The sequence below is a fragment of the Pipra filicauda genome, unplaced genomic scaffold (genome assembly GCF_003945595.2).
Source record: "Pipra filicauda isolate LSUMZ 115617 unplaced genomic scaffold, ASM394559v2 scaffold25_size4600443_pilon, whole genome shotgun sequence".
NCBI classification, from domain to species: Eukaryota; Metazoa; Chordata; class Aves; order Passeriformes; family Pipridae; genus Pipra; species Pipra filicauda.
The window spans coordinates 2,437,483-2,454,126 of NW_024104376.1; the positions used below are offsets into that span (position 1 = coordinate 2,437,483).

The 16,644-nt window shown below is 39.3% G+C and overlaps 1 protein-coding gene across 8 annotated transcripts in view; it reads left to right on the plus strand.

Moving 5' to 3' along the window:
• The first annotated feature begins 21 nt into the window (after positions 1 to 21).
• The window catches only part of NSMCE2 (NSE2 (MMS21) homolog, SMC5-SMC6 complex SUMO ligase), a 60,921-nt gene continuing 44,298 nt past the window's right edge, over positions 22 to 16,644 (plus strand). Inside the window, exons 1-4 of one of the 8 annotated variants that reach the window (XM_027726958.2) lie at positions 22 to 126; positions 1,918 to 2,009; positions 2,625 to 2,777; positions 3,565 to 3,712. In XM_027726958.2, coding sequence (XP_027582759.1) covers positions 2,718 to 2,777; positions 3,565 to 3,712 — 208 coding nt within the window. In that variant the 5' untranslated portion in view covers positions 22 to 126; positions 1,918 to 2,009; positions 2,625 to 2,717. The other 7 variants (XM_027726960.2, XM_039382171.1, XM_027726964.2 and 4 more) reach the window with 7 other exon arrangements.

A 16,644-nucleotide genomic window follows, 5' to 3' on the forward strand; every position in this document is an offset into this window, starting at 1 on the left:
TCACATGACGGCGCCGGCTGATGAGGCGATTCCGCCTGCCCCGGTGCCCGGCGGGCCCGCCGCCGCTGCCACTGTCAGGGGCCGCCCGGGACAGCAGCACCTTCGGGCCGCCACGGCTGGGACCAGGTGAGCAGCGGCTGCTGGCGAGGGCGGCTGCCCCCGCCGGCCCCTTCCCATCCCCTGTGCGTGACTGCCCATGGACGGGGTAGGGCAGGGACAGGGCTGGGACAGCGGAGCTTCCAGCCCGGCGGGCGCTGTTCCCACCCCTGTGGCAGGGAAGCATCGTCTCCCCGTGGCAGCGGGTCACCGAGTGTGCCCGGGGGTGGACACCGACCCTGGTGCTCGGTGGGCACTTGTCACCGGTAGAGCTGGTGTTACAGAAGTAACTTTTTTTTTTTTTTTAATCTCTTGGGGAGTTGAAGCGTAGAGAGTTTAGGACATTAGCTCAAATATTTAAGGGACAAAATAGACACTGTAAGTTTTTTTGCTTTATCTTGTCTGGACCATTTGATCACTTGTTGAAAGAAGAAAAAATGGCCTTGGTAGTCTCACTTGGGCTCCTTTTCAGCGCTGAGTTTGCTGATTGTATTTTTCAGAAATGCAGGGTCTGGGGCTTGCAAATTATGAGTGCTTCATTGATGCACCCTTTGAAGACCTTCATGGCAAAAAAAGAGTGCCTTAAAAACACTGCTGTGGAACCCAGTGAAGTGAGGAACGTGGCCTTTCCTCGGGAGGCAGATTGGACAGCTGCAAGCTGAAGCTGAAGAGTTCACTTAGAAAATCCAGGAGTGAAATCTTTGATGTAGGAGAGTGGAGGAACAGCTGACTGGCTCAAAACAACCAAGTTGGAAAGTGGTGGGGGAACAGAGCTGGCCTGCTGTAAGCCCCAAAATGGCAAACTGGGGCAGGTGAAACGATGGTGACACTGTGCCAAATGTGGTCCATTGCCCTGGCTTTAGAAGCTGCTGAGACCATGCCGGATCCTTGGGTGGTGACTATCTAACTTTCTCTCTCTCTTTTCTTTCTCTCACTTTCTTCTCCTACCTTCTTCTCAAAATACATTGTAAGCCAGACCACAAAATTCCAGTAAGTGCTTTGTTTTGTCTGGATAAGCTAAAATTTGCTGATTTAAAGTTTGCAAAGTGCCTTACTTTGTCTGGATGTTGCCAAGTACCTTATTCTACTCAAATACTCTAAAGTTTACAAGTAAAAGTTGTTATTGAACCCTCTGAGAATTTGATTGCTTCTCCTGCACACCACCCAGGGCAAATCCAACTACCTTCCCCTAAACTTGTTGAGTGGGCAGGGGCATTACAGGATCCTAAGCAGTTTCTAAGAAAAATAATCTTTTATTAAAAAAGCAAAAAAAGGAAAATCCATCCAAAAGAGACTACTTTCCAAAGACAAAATAGATGAAAGTACCAATGTACTAGCATGATTTAATATTGTGACCAGTAACTTCTGCTCCTGTGTAGTTTACTCAGTGCTTCCACAAATGTCAAAAGAATGAAGGAGCCTTTTTAACTTCACTGTTGTTTTTTTTTTTTTTTCAGATTCCTGCTTTCACAGTGTGTATCTGTGAAAAATCCAAAAGAACAGCAGGCTTTCTCAGTGAGATTTACTAAGTTCAGGAAGGGAATTGTTGGCTGTTGACTTTGATACACTAATTGGACCCAGCAAGATAAAGCTGCTAACATGATTTTTTGTGACTATTTAATAGTGTATGTTTGATTACAGAGATTCTATACAGTTTTGCTAAGATGGCAAACTGGTACTTAAACATTGGTTATTAAATCTTTAAGAGCATCCTTTTTCTGTACTTTCAAGGAGTTCCATAAGGAACTTTTTTCTTGTCTTCTGTTGTCAGTTTGACAGATACGAAGATCTCTAATAATAGCTATCACTGTCTTTTGGCAGGGAGAGTATGAGCTGACATAACTAGAGCTATTGTTGAAGCCTGCTCCCTCCTCTGTGGCAAGATGCACCTTTAGAAGGGAATAGAGAGGAAGGTAATTTATATGTAATGAAGCAGTTCAAGTTGTGATGAAGTTGGGCTGTTGTTAAAATGTTGCTGGAAGCACATGACCTAAAGATGGTGTACTAAAAGATAGTATTGACTGGCTAAGCACATTTTATAAATGGAAAAAAAGGACAAGAAATAAACATTAGGAGAGAAGAGAGCATGACAGCAGGTATTTAGTCTCATAGTCTGTATGGTATTGGTGAGGAATGTGGCAATGTTGTTCGGGTTAGGGTGAGTACAACATGTAATTCTGGAGCCTCAGGGAAAGCAGTAGAGGGAGATACAGCTTAAGGTATGCAAATCTTGGGCAAAGCATTGTACTTTCTATTTAGATGTTTTCCAGATTGCTGTTGGATTATAGCCTGTCAAAGGCTGCTGTTGATGGAACAACTTATCCCCTTGTTACTTTGTGTACTGTTCAGATAAAACTTCTGGTATACCCCAAATTTGATTGTGGATTCTGCTCTCTATTTCACCCAACAGCATCTCAATATAGTTGTTGAACATATTAGTTATTCTTTATATGGACTAATGCACTATTTCTGTCTATCTAAGACTTTTTGTTTGTTGTGTTTTTCTTTTTTTTCTGGTGTATCTAAAGCTGAATCAGAATTTTTCTAATCTACAACGTGAAGTATAAAATACTACACACCAAGTTCATGTTTCTCACAGTAGCTACATGTCTGAGTGAGTTATGGCAAAGCATGAAGAAGGAAGAGCAGAAGTTGGGATTTCTGAGAAGAAACCAACAGATGTGAGCAGTGTGGATAGGCACAGCATAAGCAAAACCACTTGAAGGTTGTATTAATGACAGAGGAGGAGCAGTTAATCCCCACAAGGCTGTAGGTTGTGGATGTGTACTGGAAAACCAGAGGGTGGTAAGGAAGATAAACATGGTACCTGCGTGACTTTATTTTTTGGTAATGGAATATGAATACTAAAAGTTTGTAGCATCCTTGGGGGAAGTAGGCAGCATTTGTAACGTGGGCTTTTATTTAAAAATATTGCTAGATGTTTTACTGTTAAGTACATTCTTAATAAAGTGGTCTTTTGTCAGATTATTTTTTCCAAGGGCCAACTGCTGGTGAGGCCGAATTGAATGCAAGAAATCATATTTCTTTCTAGTCATATTTCTATCTAGTTGATAATATACCTAGAAAACACAGACACATTTTTGGGCAAGTTGGCTTCTTTGGATCTTCTTTTGGACCTGAAATAGAACAGTAATTTTCAAGCAGACATAATCACTGAGTTTGAACTTCATTGTGGTTTAGCAGTAGGAATGAGCAATAGGTGAAAACTGCCAATTGCTTTGTGGTGTGTAGTTTTGCTTAATATTGAATAGGAGGTGAATTGAAAACCTGTGGTGAATTGCAGTTTCACTGAAATTACTGACATCTTGGGAGCTAAGTTTTCATTCCTGCTCCCTGATGTTTCAGTGCTTCTGTTGACACTGCTTTATGGTTAGCTATACTTATGTTTTTCTCCCAAATTCTTTTCATTTTAAACTGTGTTTAAAATGTTGTCCCTGTTATTTCTAGAGTAACAATTTCAAGATGTCAGGTGGTGCAAAAATCCCGTTCAACATAATTGATACTGCTCTTTCTTCGTTGAAGAACTCCCAGTCCTTCATCAACTCTGGAATGGATATTGCTACTAAGACTGCCTTAGACCTTGTGGAAAGTTTCAGTAAGTATATTCTTTCTTGTATTATATCTTGAATCTGACAGATGAGTTGTAGACCTACGTATTTTGACTTAGTTACTGTCAATATCTATCTTCATTATAGGAGCTGTAGCTCCTCTGGCTAGGCCAGGCTGTTTTCATTCCAATCATTTCACTGTCTCAAATGATAAATTCAGTGAAAATGTAAATACCAGGAAAACATTGTCCCTGCTTTTGTAACACTGAAGACTAATTGTGTTCCAGTTGGTTTTACCCTACAGTTTTCTAGAAACTTTAATGTTGTTGAATGAGATGGAGAGGGCCTCTTAAGTGGGTGAATAAAATGACTTTTCATTCTCATGCTGCTTCTTTGCGTTGTGTTTTATTTGATGTTTAGGGCAAGATATATTAAAATAATGGTAGAGATTTTGAGAACAAAGCTTGAGACACCTGTTAGGGGATGCAGTTTTATTAAATACTGTCCCTGCTGAAAATCAGACCCCTTTAGAGTGCTTCAATTTGGACATTTTGCAGGGGGTGCATTAAATCTGGAATCACTACTAACAGTTTTGTCATTGCTATTTCACAGTAAAAGGGGCACTGCAAAGCTACTTTTCAAAGACAAACTCTAGGTGACCCATTTCTCTATCTTAGATCTGTGATAATGTTTTCACTAGGAAAAAAACCTTTAAAGCTCCAAAACCCTGGTATTTTTAGTTAAGAGTGGAGAACAGAGAACAAGAATCCTCCAAAATGAAAGTTTTGCTGTTCATTATAAATCTTTCACTCATCTAAGCCAAGGATTATGTGCAGTCAAGATGAATGTTTTTCTCTTTGTCTAGTGTGATAGTTCTCTCTCCTTTGACCTTTTTATTCATACTCTTGTCAGAAACGTCATTTCTAGTGGGTAGAGGAAATAGAAAGCTTGTGTGAACAGTCAGCTGGGGATTCCCTTTGAAGTAAAACTCGTGTAACCAGTTGTGTTTCCTCTCTGCTTTAGCAGTCACCCTCTCTCCTACTTTGCCATAAGCAGTGCACGGAAAAACACTGAATGTATTCAATTCTTTCCTCCCCGGTACCACAGAAATTATTTATACAAAAGTTAAAAGATTTGAGTGGTTTCACGTTTCAGTAGAAGCCCCTGTTGCGTTCCTATTGAGAGTCAGCTCCACTGTGCAGGTCTGCCTCTGTAAGTCCGTGCTTTGTACTCCTAGAAAATACCTCTTCCTCGCATACCTCCTTCTGAAACATTAATCTTTAATTACAACCTTGACAAAACTTTGTCCATTTGATGTAGTAACCAAAAGGGCCATAATTAGCATTCTATTTTGAAAGGAGAAGATTACTCCCGAGGAAATACCTGTGGTCATTGTTACAGTTACTTTTGTAAGGTTTGGTTTTCATTCCCCTGACTACTCCACTTGGACTTCAAGTTCTTGTGCTCTTTACAGAGTGCCATCAGGAAAGATACTGGGTTTCTGTGGCATGATATGCTTTGGTGTTTTAGAATTAGCATCATCTGATCTACTGGACTTTACTGTTCAGCTCTTACCTCCAGCTCATATGTGGTGATTTTTGTTTCTAGAGTTGTTACTCATCCATCCTCCTTTGCCTTATGTACTGAGGCAAAATACTAATTTAATTTTTAGAAAGAATTAGATAATATATTTCTGTTTTTTTGTTACTGTCCTATTGGCAATTTACTTTAATTCCTTTTGCAAAATTTAACTGTCCAGCTTCTGACAGGTTTTATTTCCAGGCTTTGTAGAAGCAACGAATTCTGTAGTAACTGTTTATTTTAGCTTACAGGCACTTTTTCTGTGGATATATTTTGTTCCTTTGGTCTGTCATACTGGATAATGCTGTTTTTTGGGAACAGTAATGAAATTTTTCATAGCAAGTACATGAGAAAAATTACATTTACATCTAAAGATAAATAACTAAAAAGCAGGCAAAGTTAGTGCAGTGAGTATCTCTGTTTCCTCTCTTTATTGCTATTCTCTACAAGCCAAATCCTGAAAACATTTACTATTAAAACATTTACTATTAAATGTATTTATTAAAGGTTTATTTTGTTCTAGTCCTGTATAGATTTATGAAAAGAAATTGCTTGTATTAAATATTCAGGTCAGACATTGCTCATTTATGAACTTGTACAATCTCTAGAAAAATAAGGCAATTTCTGTTGACTGCTACTAATTTAGGTGCAGAATAATTTTAATGCATCTGATCCTGAAAACCTTTTATTTTTTAAGTGATTTTGTTGATGTCCGTGAAGTTAAATTGTCGATTAAGACCTCCCTGTCCATTGATACCCTGATGACTTTTAGCATTGAGCATCGATGGTGTGTTGTGAGCGTGCACTGGCAGAGACAAAATTTTAAAAGATTCTGTAGGGATTAAGGTTCTCTTTCTAGAGGTGAAAATTAATTTCACCAAACCGAGTATCAAAGGGAAACAGCCAATTTAAAAACTCATTTTATTTAATGAGTTAAAAAGAAATATAAGTCTTTTGCCCTTCTGCTGATTATCTTTAGCTACTGACACTGTCTAAAGGTTGTATTCTTCTCTTTAAAGAACACCATTGTGGTATAGAAACATTTTAAAATGTTACTATATAAAAAACCCATGTAAACAGAAAAGCCGACTGTGCACAGTTGGTTTCAATATCTCCCACCTGTGCTCAAAACACTCTTGGATGTACTGTGGCCCAACCTAACAAAATACTGAAGGAAAGGATACACTGATATTCTTGAGTGGTCCACCAGCATTTGGAGGGTCTGTATATTGTAAAGCTTAAGCACATGCTTATATCCTTCTCTGGACTAGAGTCCTAATGGGTTTGAGAATTTGAAGGTGACACTGTTCAAAATCATTTATAATGCAAGTAAAAGCATTTTAGTTCTATTATAATTTGCATCTTCCTAAATTTAGCCTCAGTCTAGTTTTGAGCTTTAGTAGTGTGATTGAAAAAAGAATTCATTAAGTCTCTTGTCACAAATACTTGTTCAGCAATGTGTCTCAACTGTAATGCTCTGAGACCTTTAAGCCCCGCCTTGACACCTCTGCACACCGAGGAGCAGCTGTTTGCATTGCTAATTTAACTTCTTTTGGTTGCTGAATTATCTTTACTTAGACTCCTCAAAGTAGTTCCACAGAGTTAGAAAGCACTGCTGGACATCCATGTCAAATACTGGAATGAAAAGTCTTTTCCTCTGTTTTTGGAATTAGTGAAACCTGCTATGTGTGTTGACTGATGGACTGATAATGGTAAGAATGTGCTGGCCAAGGGTAGGTCTAGTGTATCCATGACAGACATCTATTCCCAGCTTTACTTAAAGTTTTTGGCTGTGAATTTGGTCAGCTTGCTGAGGATGGCAGTTTTATCTGACTTTTTGTGAGAAAGCAGCAGAACTTTCTCAAGAATATGGGACTGTAAAGTACAGAGAGCTGTGGATGTCGTAATGAAGAAGGCTAACTCATGTCATCCCCAGGCTTCCAGTCCAGCACCTGTCCTTTGAGGGTGTGTTACTTTTGTCTTGGTTGGAGCCCAAATTATGTGGGACTAGGAGGATTGCCCGGTACAAATGGGAAATAATTGGAAGGTCTTGAGAGTATGCTAAATACAGACAAGATGATAAAAATTTCTTAGCATAAAGCTTCTGAAAAGCATTTTAAAGCGTGGACAGATAATGGGTTTTCTGCTAGAAGGCAAGATGCTTCCTTGATGTCTGGGACTATTCCAACCACACATCACATTCTCACTGCCAAGTATGGAGGCCCTAAAGTGTAGAACAGCTGTGTGGGAAGCAGTTACTGCAACTGACCTCTAATCTTATTTGGGGAAAAAAAATTAGCTACTTTTCTTTTTCTTCAAAAACTTGCCCTTAAATGTCATGGTCATCTGCTCCCCATGGCTGTTTGCCATCTGTATTACATGGCAGTGATCTTCCTGTAGCACTGTCAGGGTCCATATGAGAATTCCTCTTTGTTTCCATGCTTTAAAGGATTTTTCTGCTCACCCTTATGTACAGAACAGACTCGTGCATCTTACTAATGTTAGTGATAGGATTCTTTGGCATGTACCCCAGATTAAGTTAGAGTTGCATCTCTGACTTTTCCTATCTGCTTATTGCATAATGTGCTCCCTCTGCCAGCAGAGTTTACCTCAATTCCAGCTGCTTATCCCATTTGTCTGTTCCCCTTGTCCCAGAGCTGTCTCTGTGCTTTTCTTCATGTGTGCTGCACTGCATCTCACATGTGCAATGTCCTACTTTTTCTGACTTTCTTATCTCCAGATTGGTTGGGATCCACTTGTGTCATCATGCCTGTTCAATACGAGCTAAACAGTAGTTGGTAATCACAGAATCAGAGTACATACTAAGTTGTAAGGGACCTACAAGGATCACTGAGTCCAACTCCTGGCCCTGCACAGGACCATCCCCAAGAGTCACACCATGTGCCTGAGAGTATCCTCCAAACACTTCTTGAACTCTGTCAGGCTTGGAGCTGTGACCACTTCCCTGGGAGCCTGTTCCAGTGCCCAACCACCATCTGAGTGAAGAACCTTTTTCTAATATCCAACCTGAACCTCCCCTGACACAACTTCAGGCCATTCCCTCGAGTCCTGTCACTGGTCACCAGAGAGAAGAGATCAGTGTCTACCCCTCCTCTTCCCCTCATGAGGAAGTTGTAACTGCAATGAGGTCTCCCCTCAGTCTCCTCCAGGCTGAACAGACCAAGTGATCTCAGCTGCTCCTCATACGGCTTCCCCTCAAGGCTTCCCCTTCGCCATCTTTGCTGCCCTGCTTTGGACACTTTCTAAGGGCTTAATATCTTTCTTATATTGTGGTGTCCAAAACTGCCACAATATTCAAGGTAAGAGAGGGACAATCCCCTCCCTTGACCGGCTGGTGATGCTTTGCCTGATGCTCCCCTGGACACGGTTGGCCCTCCTGGCTGCCAGGGCACTGCTGACTCATATTCAATTTGCCATTGACCAGGACCCCCAGGTCCCTTTCTATGGCACTGTGTGTACCACTGTCTCATTCCACAGTCTGTACGAACATCAAGGGTTGCCCCATCCCAGGTACAGAATCCAGTACTTTCTTTTATTGAACTTCATATGGTTGGTGATTGTCTAGTCTTTTCGTGTGGATTTAACTCTATGAGATTACCCACATCACTTTGATTTATCTCACTGCTCTTTTAGAATGGTTTTAATAGGAATGACTCTAAACCTTTCCGACCCTTGTTGACATAGGAAGGAGCCTAGACCATAGAGACATGGTGATTAGCCTAGTTTTATTAAATTATTGGCAGCCTTTTAATAGACACTTGGTTCATGAGTTTCTATGGAATATCCGCTATTCTTTGCAGTGACTTTCTAAACCCATTGCAGCAATGCATAACATACATGAACATTCTAAGTTTGTTCATCTCTCAGAGCAGAGGACCTTTCCATGGAAGTTTCTCTGTCACTGACCTAAAATGTCTCCTATTTGGAATGGTGCAAACTCCAGTGTAGAGATGGACTCTGTAGCTCTGTTTGAATATAAAATGTTTTTGTTAATTTGTTTTTTTTGTTCTTCCCCCTCCTCCCCCCAGTTTATTTTTCATTGAAAATTCAAATGCAGGATTCCTGCAGTACCATACCATAACACGACTCTTAACATTGGCAAAGTTCTTGTGCATGAAATGACTACGATGGGATTGTTTTGGGATCCAGAAATTAACCTCCTGACACCTGTGCTTCTAAAATTCTCGTGCTCTGTTAACTTTCATGGTGTTAGAGATCATTGTGCTTCATAAAAATAATCAAAACATAAGATACTTGCCCCAAGAATGGGCTATAGCATATAGGCTGGAATGACACTTTACAACCTCCTTGAGAAGTGGTGTGAGCATGAAGGTTCTCTGACTCAGGAAATGAGCAGGATAAACTTTGTTTCGCTGTCCTGTTCTTGTTCAGGGAAGAGAAGCCGTGTCAAGATGTCTTCTTGCACGTCTTGCCTTCCATTGCATATGAATGGTGGTTTTGTCAGGTTGCTCTCCACCTCATAGTGGCCTCATAGTGGTCAAAGCTGTGGCCTGTGGTGTAGGGACTCTGCATGAGGAATCAGACCTTGTTTTTCCCTTGGAAGCCCATAAATCTGTGAAGGTGGTAATGAGAAGGAAATAGCAAATGGTTTTATATGCACTGAAGGAGTACAGGGTTTTTTTCTAGTTGGAGAATCTTAAGTGTAGGTTTTCTGTGTTTATTTTCTTTTGTTGGAGAATGTAAGTGTAGAATGTCAAGGGCCATCCTGGAGATAAATAGCTTTTCACTGACACTTGCTATATGAAAATATTTTCTAGCTATGTGAGAAGGTACTGTAGAAAATGAAGAGAGGCCAGTGATTCATGAAGTTCATCCTTCTGTGTTAGCCTCTACCAGATGCTTCCTGTGAAGCTGCAAGAATTCCCTCATAATATCAAGCTGTTCACAGAGGAAGTTTTTTTCTAACCTCAGGCTTTTATCTGCCAGAAGCTGGTCTGCTTTTTTGCTATACCAGTGTCTGTGGTACTAATTGGTGACATGCACAAACTCAGTGTAGGCACCAAAATTACATCTTTCTTCTTGGGAAAGTTCTTTTCCTGTTGTTTAAGGTAAACTTGTATTTTGTGGTATGTGAGATAAAATGTTTCAGATTCCGTTTCTCAAAAATTCTAATTTTGTTTTCCTTCAAATCCCTTGCTTAAGATTAATCCTTTTAGGAAAAATGCTCTTTTAATCTTATGCTTCTCTTCTATTGCATTGTGCTTCTTGTATTGTTTTACAGATATTTAACCTTTCAGCTAACAGTGAGAAAGATATGTTTTTCTTGAAGTAGGTAGGTAAATGGTGTCACATTTTAAGTATTTTTTCTTTAAGTAATTTTATTCTTTGAAACAAAAAGGCCTGGTTGGGTTCTTGTGAAATGCTTTTCTGAAGACAAAAAATTATATTTTGTGCGCTATGTTCTGCAGTCAATATAAAAATTTGGAGAAGAGAGGGTTGGAATAATTTTTTGTCTTACCTCTGTTTACTTACAAGATTTATAGCCAGCACTGATGGAATTTCCATTGCTGGAATACATTGGTTGATTCTGGAAGCTGTTCTTCAAAGATGCTGTCTGAAAAAGGAGAATTTGGAAATGTGCCTTGTTTCAAAATCTGGAAAAATATGACTTGTAATGAAAGATTTGTGTTCTTTTATATTTATACAAAACCACCCTGACTGTAGTCTGTAATCTTACAAAGTGGGAAGAAACAAATATGTGTGGTTGTTACTATTTCCTAGCTGGAATTTTGACTGCAAGAAGAACACAGTGCAGTGAGGGGAAAGCAGCTATATTAAGCAGCATACTTTGTTCTGCTAGCTCTTTCTGGTGTGGGCACTCAGTAAGCTGAGTGCATCCAAGTATCTTTGTTCCTCAACTTTCGCAGTTTGAAGCAAAAAGAGGCCCTTTAGGTGGCAGCAAAGCCTTTCCTGCAGATCGAGCCCTGGCTCCTTCACCTGCTGTGGCACTACGAAACTCCCTCCTGGAATGGATTTAGAGGTGTTGGTGCCATATCACTGTACTCCTGCATTTAGTAACAATAAAATATAAACGGAGGATTAAGACTAATAGAGATAAAGAGAATTTGTATTACCCGATCAATACAGATCGTTGCATTTTGTACATGGCATGTTGTGGTTGAACTAGAGAGTATCATTCAGAGTGAAATCCAGTCTTGATTTACAGCTAGCTTGCTGAATAACTGCCTTTAGTGCATTCTCATGGAAGTGTACTGACAGCTTGCACCTGAACAGATCGTATGCTGGACAGTCTCAACTTTTGTCAGAACTCTTATGAGTGCTCAGATGAAAACTGGACAATTTTTTTTCTCAGGTTTTGGTAGATGGTATTTACATAACGTCTGATGTCAGATACACACATGCATATGTATGTGTGCATATTCTGTTCTCTAACATATTTTTCTAAGCCAGTGTGTAATTTTCTCCCCCAAAGGTCATTGTGAGTTAGGGAGATTTGCAGTCACCTGGTGGGTTACCTCACGTACGTAGTCAGTATAAATTTCTCTGTGTCCTAGACCTCATAAAATCTCAGTAGTCTTCAAAATAGATAATAAGTGGGATTTAAATGCTGTATAGACCTTTTTGGAGACCCTCTGTGCTCTAGTGATGTTAACCTTGAGAGAATGAGTGAGCTTACAGCTGTAAGTTATAGGCTTGAAATTGCTGGGTGAGGTTCTTTGGCCTCTGCTGTGCATGAGATCAGAATAGAATGATCCTAATGGTCTGTTCCAGCTTCAAAATACTGTGAAGTACTGCAGAGGTCTTGTGTGGACTCTTTAGCACAAAGATAAATCAGCCTCTTTGAACAAAAGCCAGAGAGGAATATTTTATCTCAGTAATTTACTGTATGAAAATATTCTCTGTAGTGTATTAATCTGTCATTTTCTTATCATCGTATTTCTGCCACAGAAATGTGGCAATAAGAAAATACCGCTAACTCCTGCTTAAATGTAGAGGCATATGATATATATAGAAAGTAGTGTGGGCTTTGAAGAACCCACTCTGAAAGCTTTAATTTTTATCAATTTAAGTAGATCAGTATTTAGCTTTCAGTGATCTAATTGTGTGCCTAAATAACTAGGGAGGGAGGAGGAACCCACAAGAGTAGGAAAAAATCTGGGGTTGGCAGCATTTAGAAAGATTAAGGACATAAAGCAATTGTATTTCTTTTCTTGATTCTTTCCATTAGGAAAAGGTTTAACTGGATGAAAAGGAGGCATTGTGCTGACATGTTCTCGGTGTTTGGTCAAAACACGAAAGAAGCCCTTATGTAGACATGATCATTCTGAACTTCATCCTGATCCCCTTCCAATTAGACACAAGACACTTCTTTTAAAAAAAAAATTCCCTTTCTTTTCCTTTCTCTTCTTTGTTCTTCTGTTCAAGAATTTAAGAACTTGTGATTGGTTTTTGCCTTTCTTTTTTTTGATACTCAAATAAGTGGGTTTTTTTGCCAGTGAACACAGAATTAATTATAAGAAGTTTTTAATACTTTCAGATTAAAAAAAGAAAAAAGTCACTCTGACTCGAATCTGGGTTTTATGACATGTTTTATGAAATTTACACGGATGTTATATAGCACACTGACACTCTAGTGAAGAATGAAGATTATAGTATGTACTGATTAAATTCCAGGAATTTAAAGGGGAATGTTTTCTTTATCAGTCAGAATCATATGTAAAACTTGTGTGTTCCTTATTACTGACACTGAGACCCATGAAAAATACTATCCTTTGGAGGACAGGCAGAGGTTGGTGGTCTGAATTGGAGTTTTAAAATATTTTTTATTATAATTTTCACAGATTATTTTGCTTGCCTTCTCATTTTCTTTCCCATTTTCTTTGAAAAAGAGCAAGGAACACATAATAGCATTATATGAAAGAGATAAAACAACTGAGATGCTCTTGAGCCTGATTTTGCTGAGTCCTTGAGGCCAGGAATAACTGTGCTTTCAAACTGGCTTTGCACTGTGGCCTTGAGCAAGTCATTGAAGTTCACAAGGCATGAGTTTCCCTTCTATAAAAAAAGATGTCAGGAGTGTTTTGGGAGGATGTATGAATTATCTCAAATTCCTGTCTAGATATTCACTTCTGTTTTTGCTTATGCCTTCTGTGCTTGGGGAAATTACATTGCAAGAGTCTAACAATCACCTGAGTTGTCTGTAATGGTGGTAGGTGATTGGATAAAGCAGGAGATAGGTAGCCAGGAAAAATATGTGTACAGGAGAAGTAAAAGGCATCAGAAGACAACAACCTCGCAAAGATGTCATCTTTACCTTTTGTGAATTGACAAATAGGAAGTATCACAACTCCAAGAGCCATTATGGGTGATATGAAGTGGTTTGAACCACTGTAATATACACAGGGCACTAAGTGAGGATTTGCACTTTTATGAAATTTATGAGTGGACCCACAGCCATGTCTACAGGAGGGTAGTCTGACGTTTATTAGTGGGATGATAAAGAATATTATGTGAAGAGAGAAAATTTTAGACTGCTTCAAAAATGTGCTACTAAAACTGCTTATGGAAAGAAAATTTACAGCGAAACTCGCAGTTCAGCAAAAGGTCAACTGAAGAATCCATTCTATCTCCAAATAAACAGTGTTTTCTTTCTTGTTTCAGTTTTCAGGCACTGGATCTTATATTTCTGTCTGATAATCAAAGAGCCCCACATGTTCAGAAATCTTCAGGATAGTAGTGGTAGATCATGAACAAATCACCTTTAGCATCTCTTATTTGACTTCAGAAGTTGAGTTACTTTAGTCAGTCTTCATGTAAGTCCCACTTTCCAGACATAAGTACTTTGTATTGCTCTTTCTTTGAAATACTGAAAGAGCTTATTGAAGGAAAATTAGTAGTATTTAGTCTCATGCTTGTTGGTCTAGAATGAGCCTTTGCCCAAATTTTACACTCTGTGCCATTGAAGACAGGGATGCATCTGCAAAGCTGTTGGCATACAGTCAGCCCATTTTTTTTATAAAAAAGGAAAAAATGGAACAATCCCTCTACCCCTCTTAGACATTGAACAAGGGTGGGACATTCACAATGAGCATCACACAGCACAGCCTTCTGTGCAGGGCATGTAGTAACCAAGTAACCTGCTGTCACACACTGCTGCCCCAGCCACCCTCAGGCATTGTTTGCGTTGGGTTAGTTCCCAAACTGTGCACCACACAGCAGTTACTATTAATGACTGGTGAGCTTATGCCCTTTTTGTTATTGTTGTTTCAGTTTGGGGTTTTTTTGTGTGTCAGTGGATCTTTATGCCAGTAAAAGACAATCAACAGCCACAAGTATGTTAGAGCTGCTATTATATAAAGGGATGGGAGAAAGTAAGAGGTGACCCCCAGAGATTGTGATCACTGGGGAGATATCACTTGCTCGTAGAGAAAGAATCAAAAAGTGGTCTAGCAAGTGCTCAGGGGAAAAAAAGAGTGGGAATAGGGGAACTGGATGAGGAGGAAGAGAAGGGGAGAAGGGCAAGTGGTAAAGAAATGTGTAATGAAGGACAAGGAGAAGTAAGAAATAAGAAAGGCACAGCAAAAGGATTAAGCAGGATAATATGCTCATTGTTCTCTAGATGACAGAAGATATTTGAATGCCTTCCTTATGGTGTTTCCCATGTGAGCAACTTCTGTAGTTTCCACAAAGGTGTTGCTTTTACAAATAGGAAGAGTAGTCTGGCATATAAATTGAAGGAGGACTAGTTCATGTGGATGAAAATGAGAAGGTAGACGTGGTTGTTCTGATTAATCTTGTGCTGGAGTTGTTGGGCATATGTGTGCATGACCCTCCTTGCCTTTTTGACATTATCAACAAATGTTACAGAGCACTCAGAAATATGCATGTGCAGTATTTCAGACCAGCACTGACAATCTCAAACTGCACCATAAATTACGTGTAATGAACTTTCTTATTAAAAAAGACTTAACAAAAGGAGCCAGCTGGCTTAAGGAGAAGGTGGCAGATGAAAAGAACACAATTCAAAGAAGTGTTCACACATTAAGGAAGTAATTTTAACAGGCTTTCCCCAGACTGTAAGTGGGAATGGAATTATACATTGCATGTAAATGTCAAGTGACAATAATATCTTCTGAGTTAAATCAACCTTGCAACCTCTTTCCTATTTTTCTTAAGCAGATGAATAAAGTTTAACTTGTGATTTCCTTACTAATCGTCTTAGTAAGCAGTGGGTGAGTAGACTTTTTACTGTATGGGTAGATTAATGTGACATTTTCACAGGACTTTTTATTTTTTGAAGTTTATTACTTGTGGGTGTGGATCTAATTCACAGCTGTTTTTGAGGGAATTAAGTATGCCATAACTTATTCAAATTCTATATTTTTTTGGTATTTTTGGTTTATATCCATGCTTTGTTGGAGGCGTGTAGTCTGTCCTGATGTCTCAAGATAATCAAGATAATATACTTCAGTGTAGAGACTTGACCTAGTCACTTTTATAGAAAAACAGATTTTAAATAAAATTCAAAAGCATATCAGTATAAAGGGGAGAAAATTGTCTCAGCCAGTACGTGTCAGCTACACAAATCTCAAGCATAGTCCTGTGGTTCTGAATTGAATTTATTTTAGTAACACAATGTCTGTGGTAGTTTACCAGAACAGAGGGAGCTTTCTACTTCCTATCTAGTTACAGAATATTTCCACATTCAATTTTCAGTTTATTTCTGTCTTTTCAAAACTACCCCCTTAAAAGCTGTAAGGCCCCTCAATGCTCCTTCTTTCCTAGTACGGACAAAGATAACAGCGTTATCTAAAAAACATGCTGAGAGACCATTATCCGTGCTAGACTGTAAGCCATCAAATAAATTCCTGTTTCCTCTCAAAATCATAAATATTTGTGCATGTGTGAGAGACTCAGGCAATACAGACTTGCATTGCCCTTTTGTTGCACAGAGATGTGCATTTTCCATATGATAACAAAGTAGCAGCTCCTCATAGTAGGACAAATTTTTTTGTATGAGCTTTGTGGGAAATGAAATTCCAGCAATGGAAAGATTTAGCTCTGTCACTTGCCAGCATGCAAGCAACAGAATGAATGCCACATACCAGCAATTCATGCCAAAAAGGGGAGATCTGCCAATTCACAGAAGAGGTTTTATGCAAAGGAAGCCTGCTAGAGGCAGAAAGAAACGCTGGTTTTCATTATGCTTGCAGTTTGTGTACAGTCTTTGCCTTTGCCTTGTCTGTGAAGGAGGATTACATTGTAGCTTGTTTTTTTTGTGTTGGGGTTTTGAGGGTTTTTTGGTCACTTTGAGGAATTGTGGGCTCTGAAAGTCCTAGCTGTAGTATTGCGGCATGGTTAGCACTTGGAGTGGAATATCCATATGTGATTCATC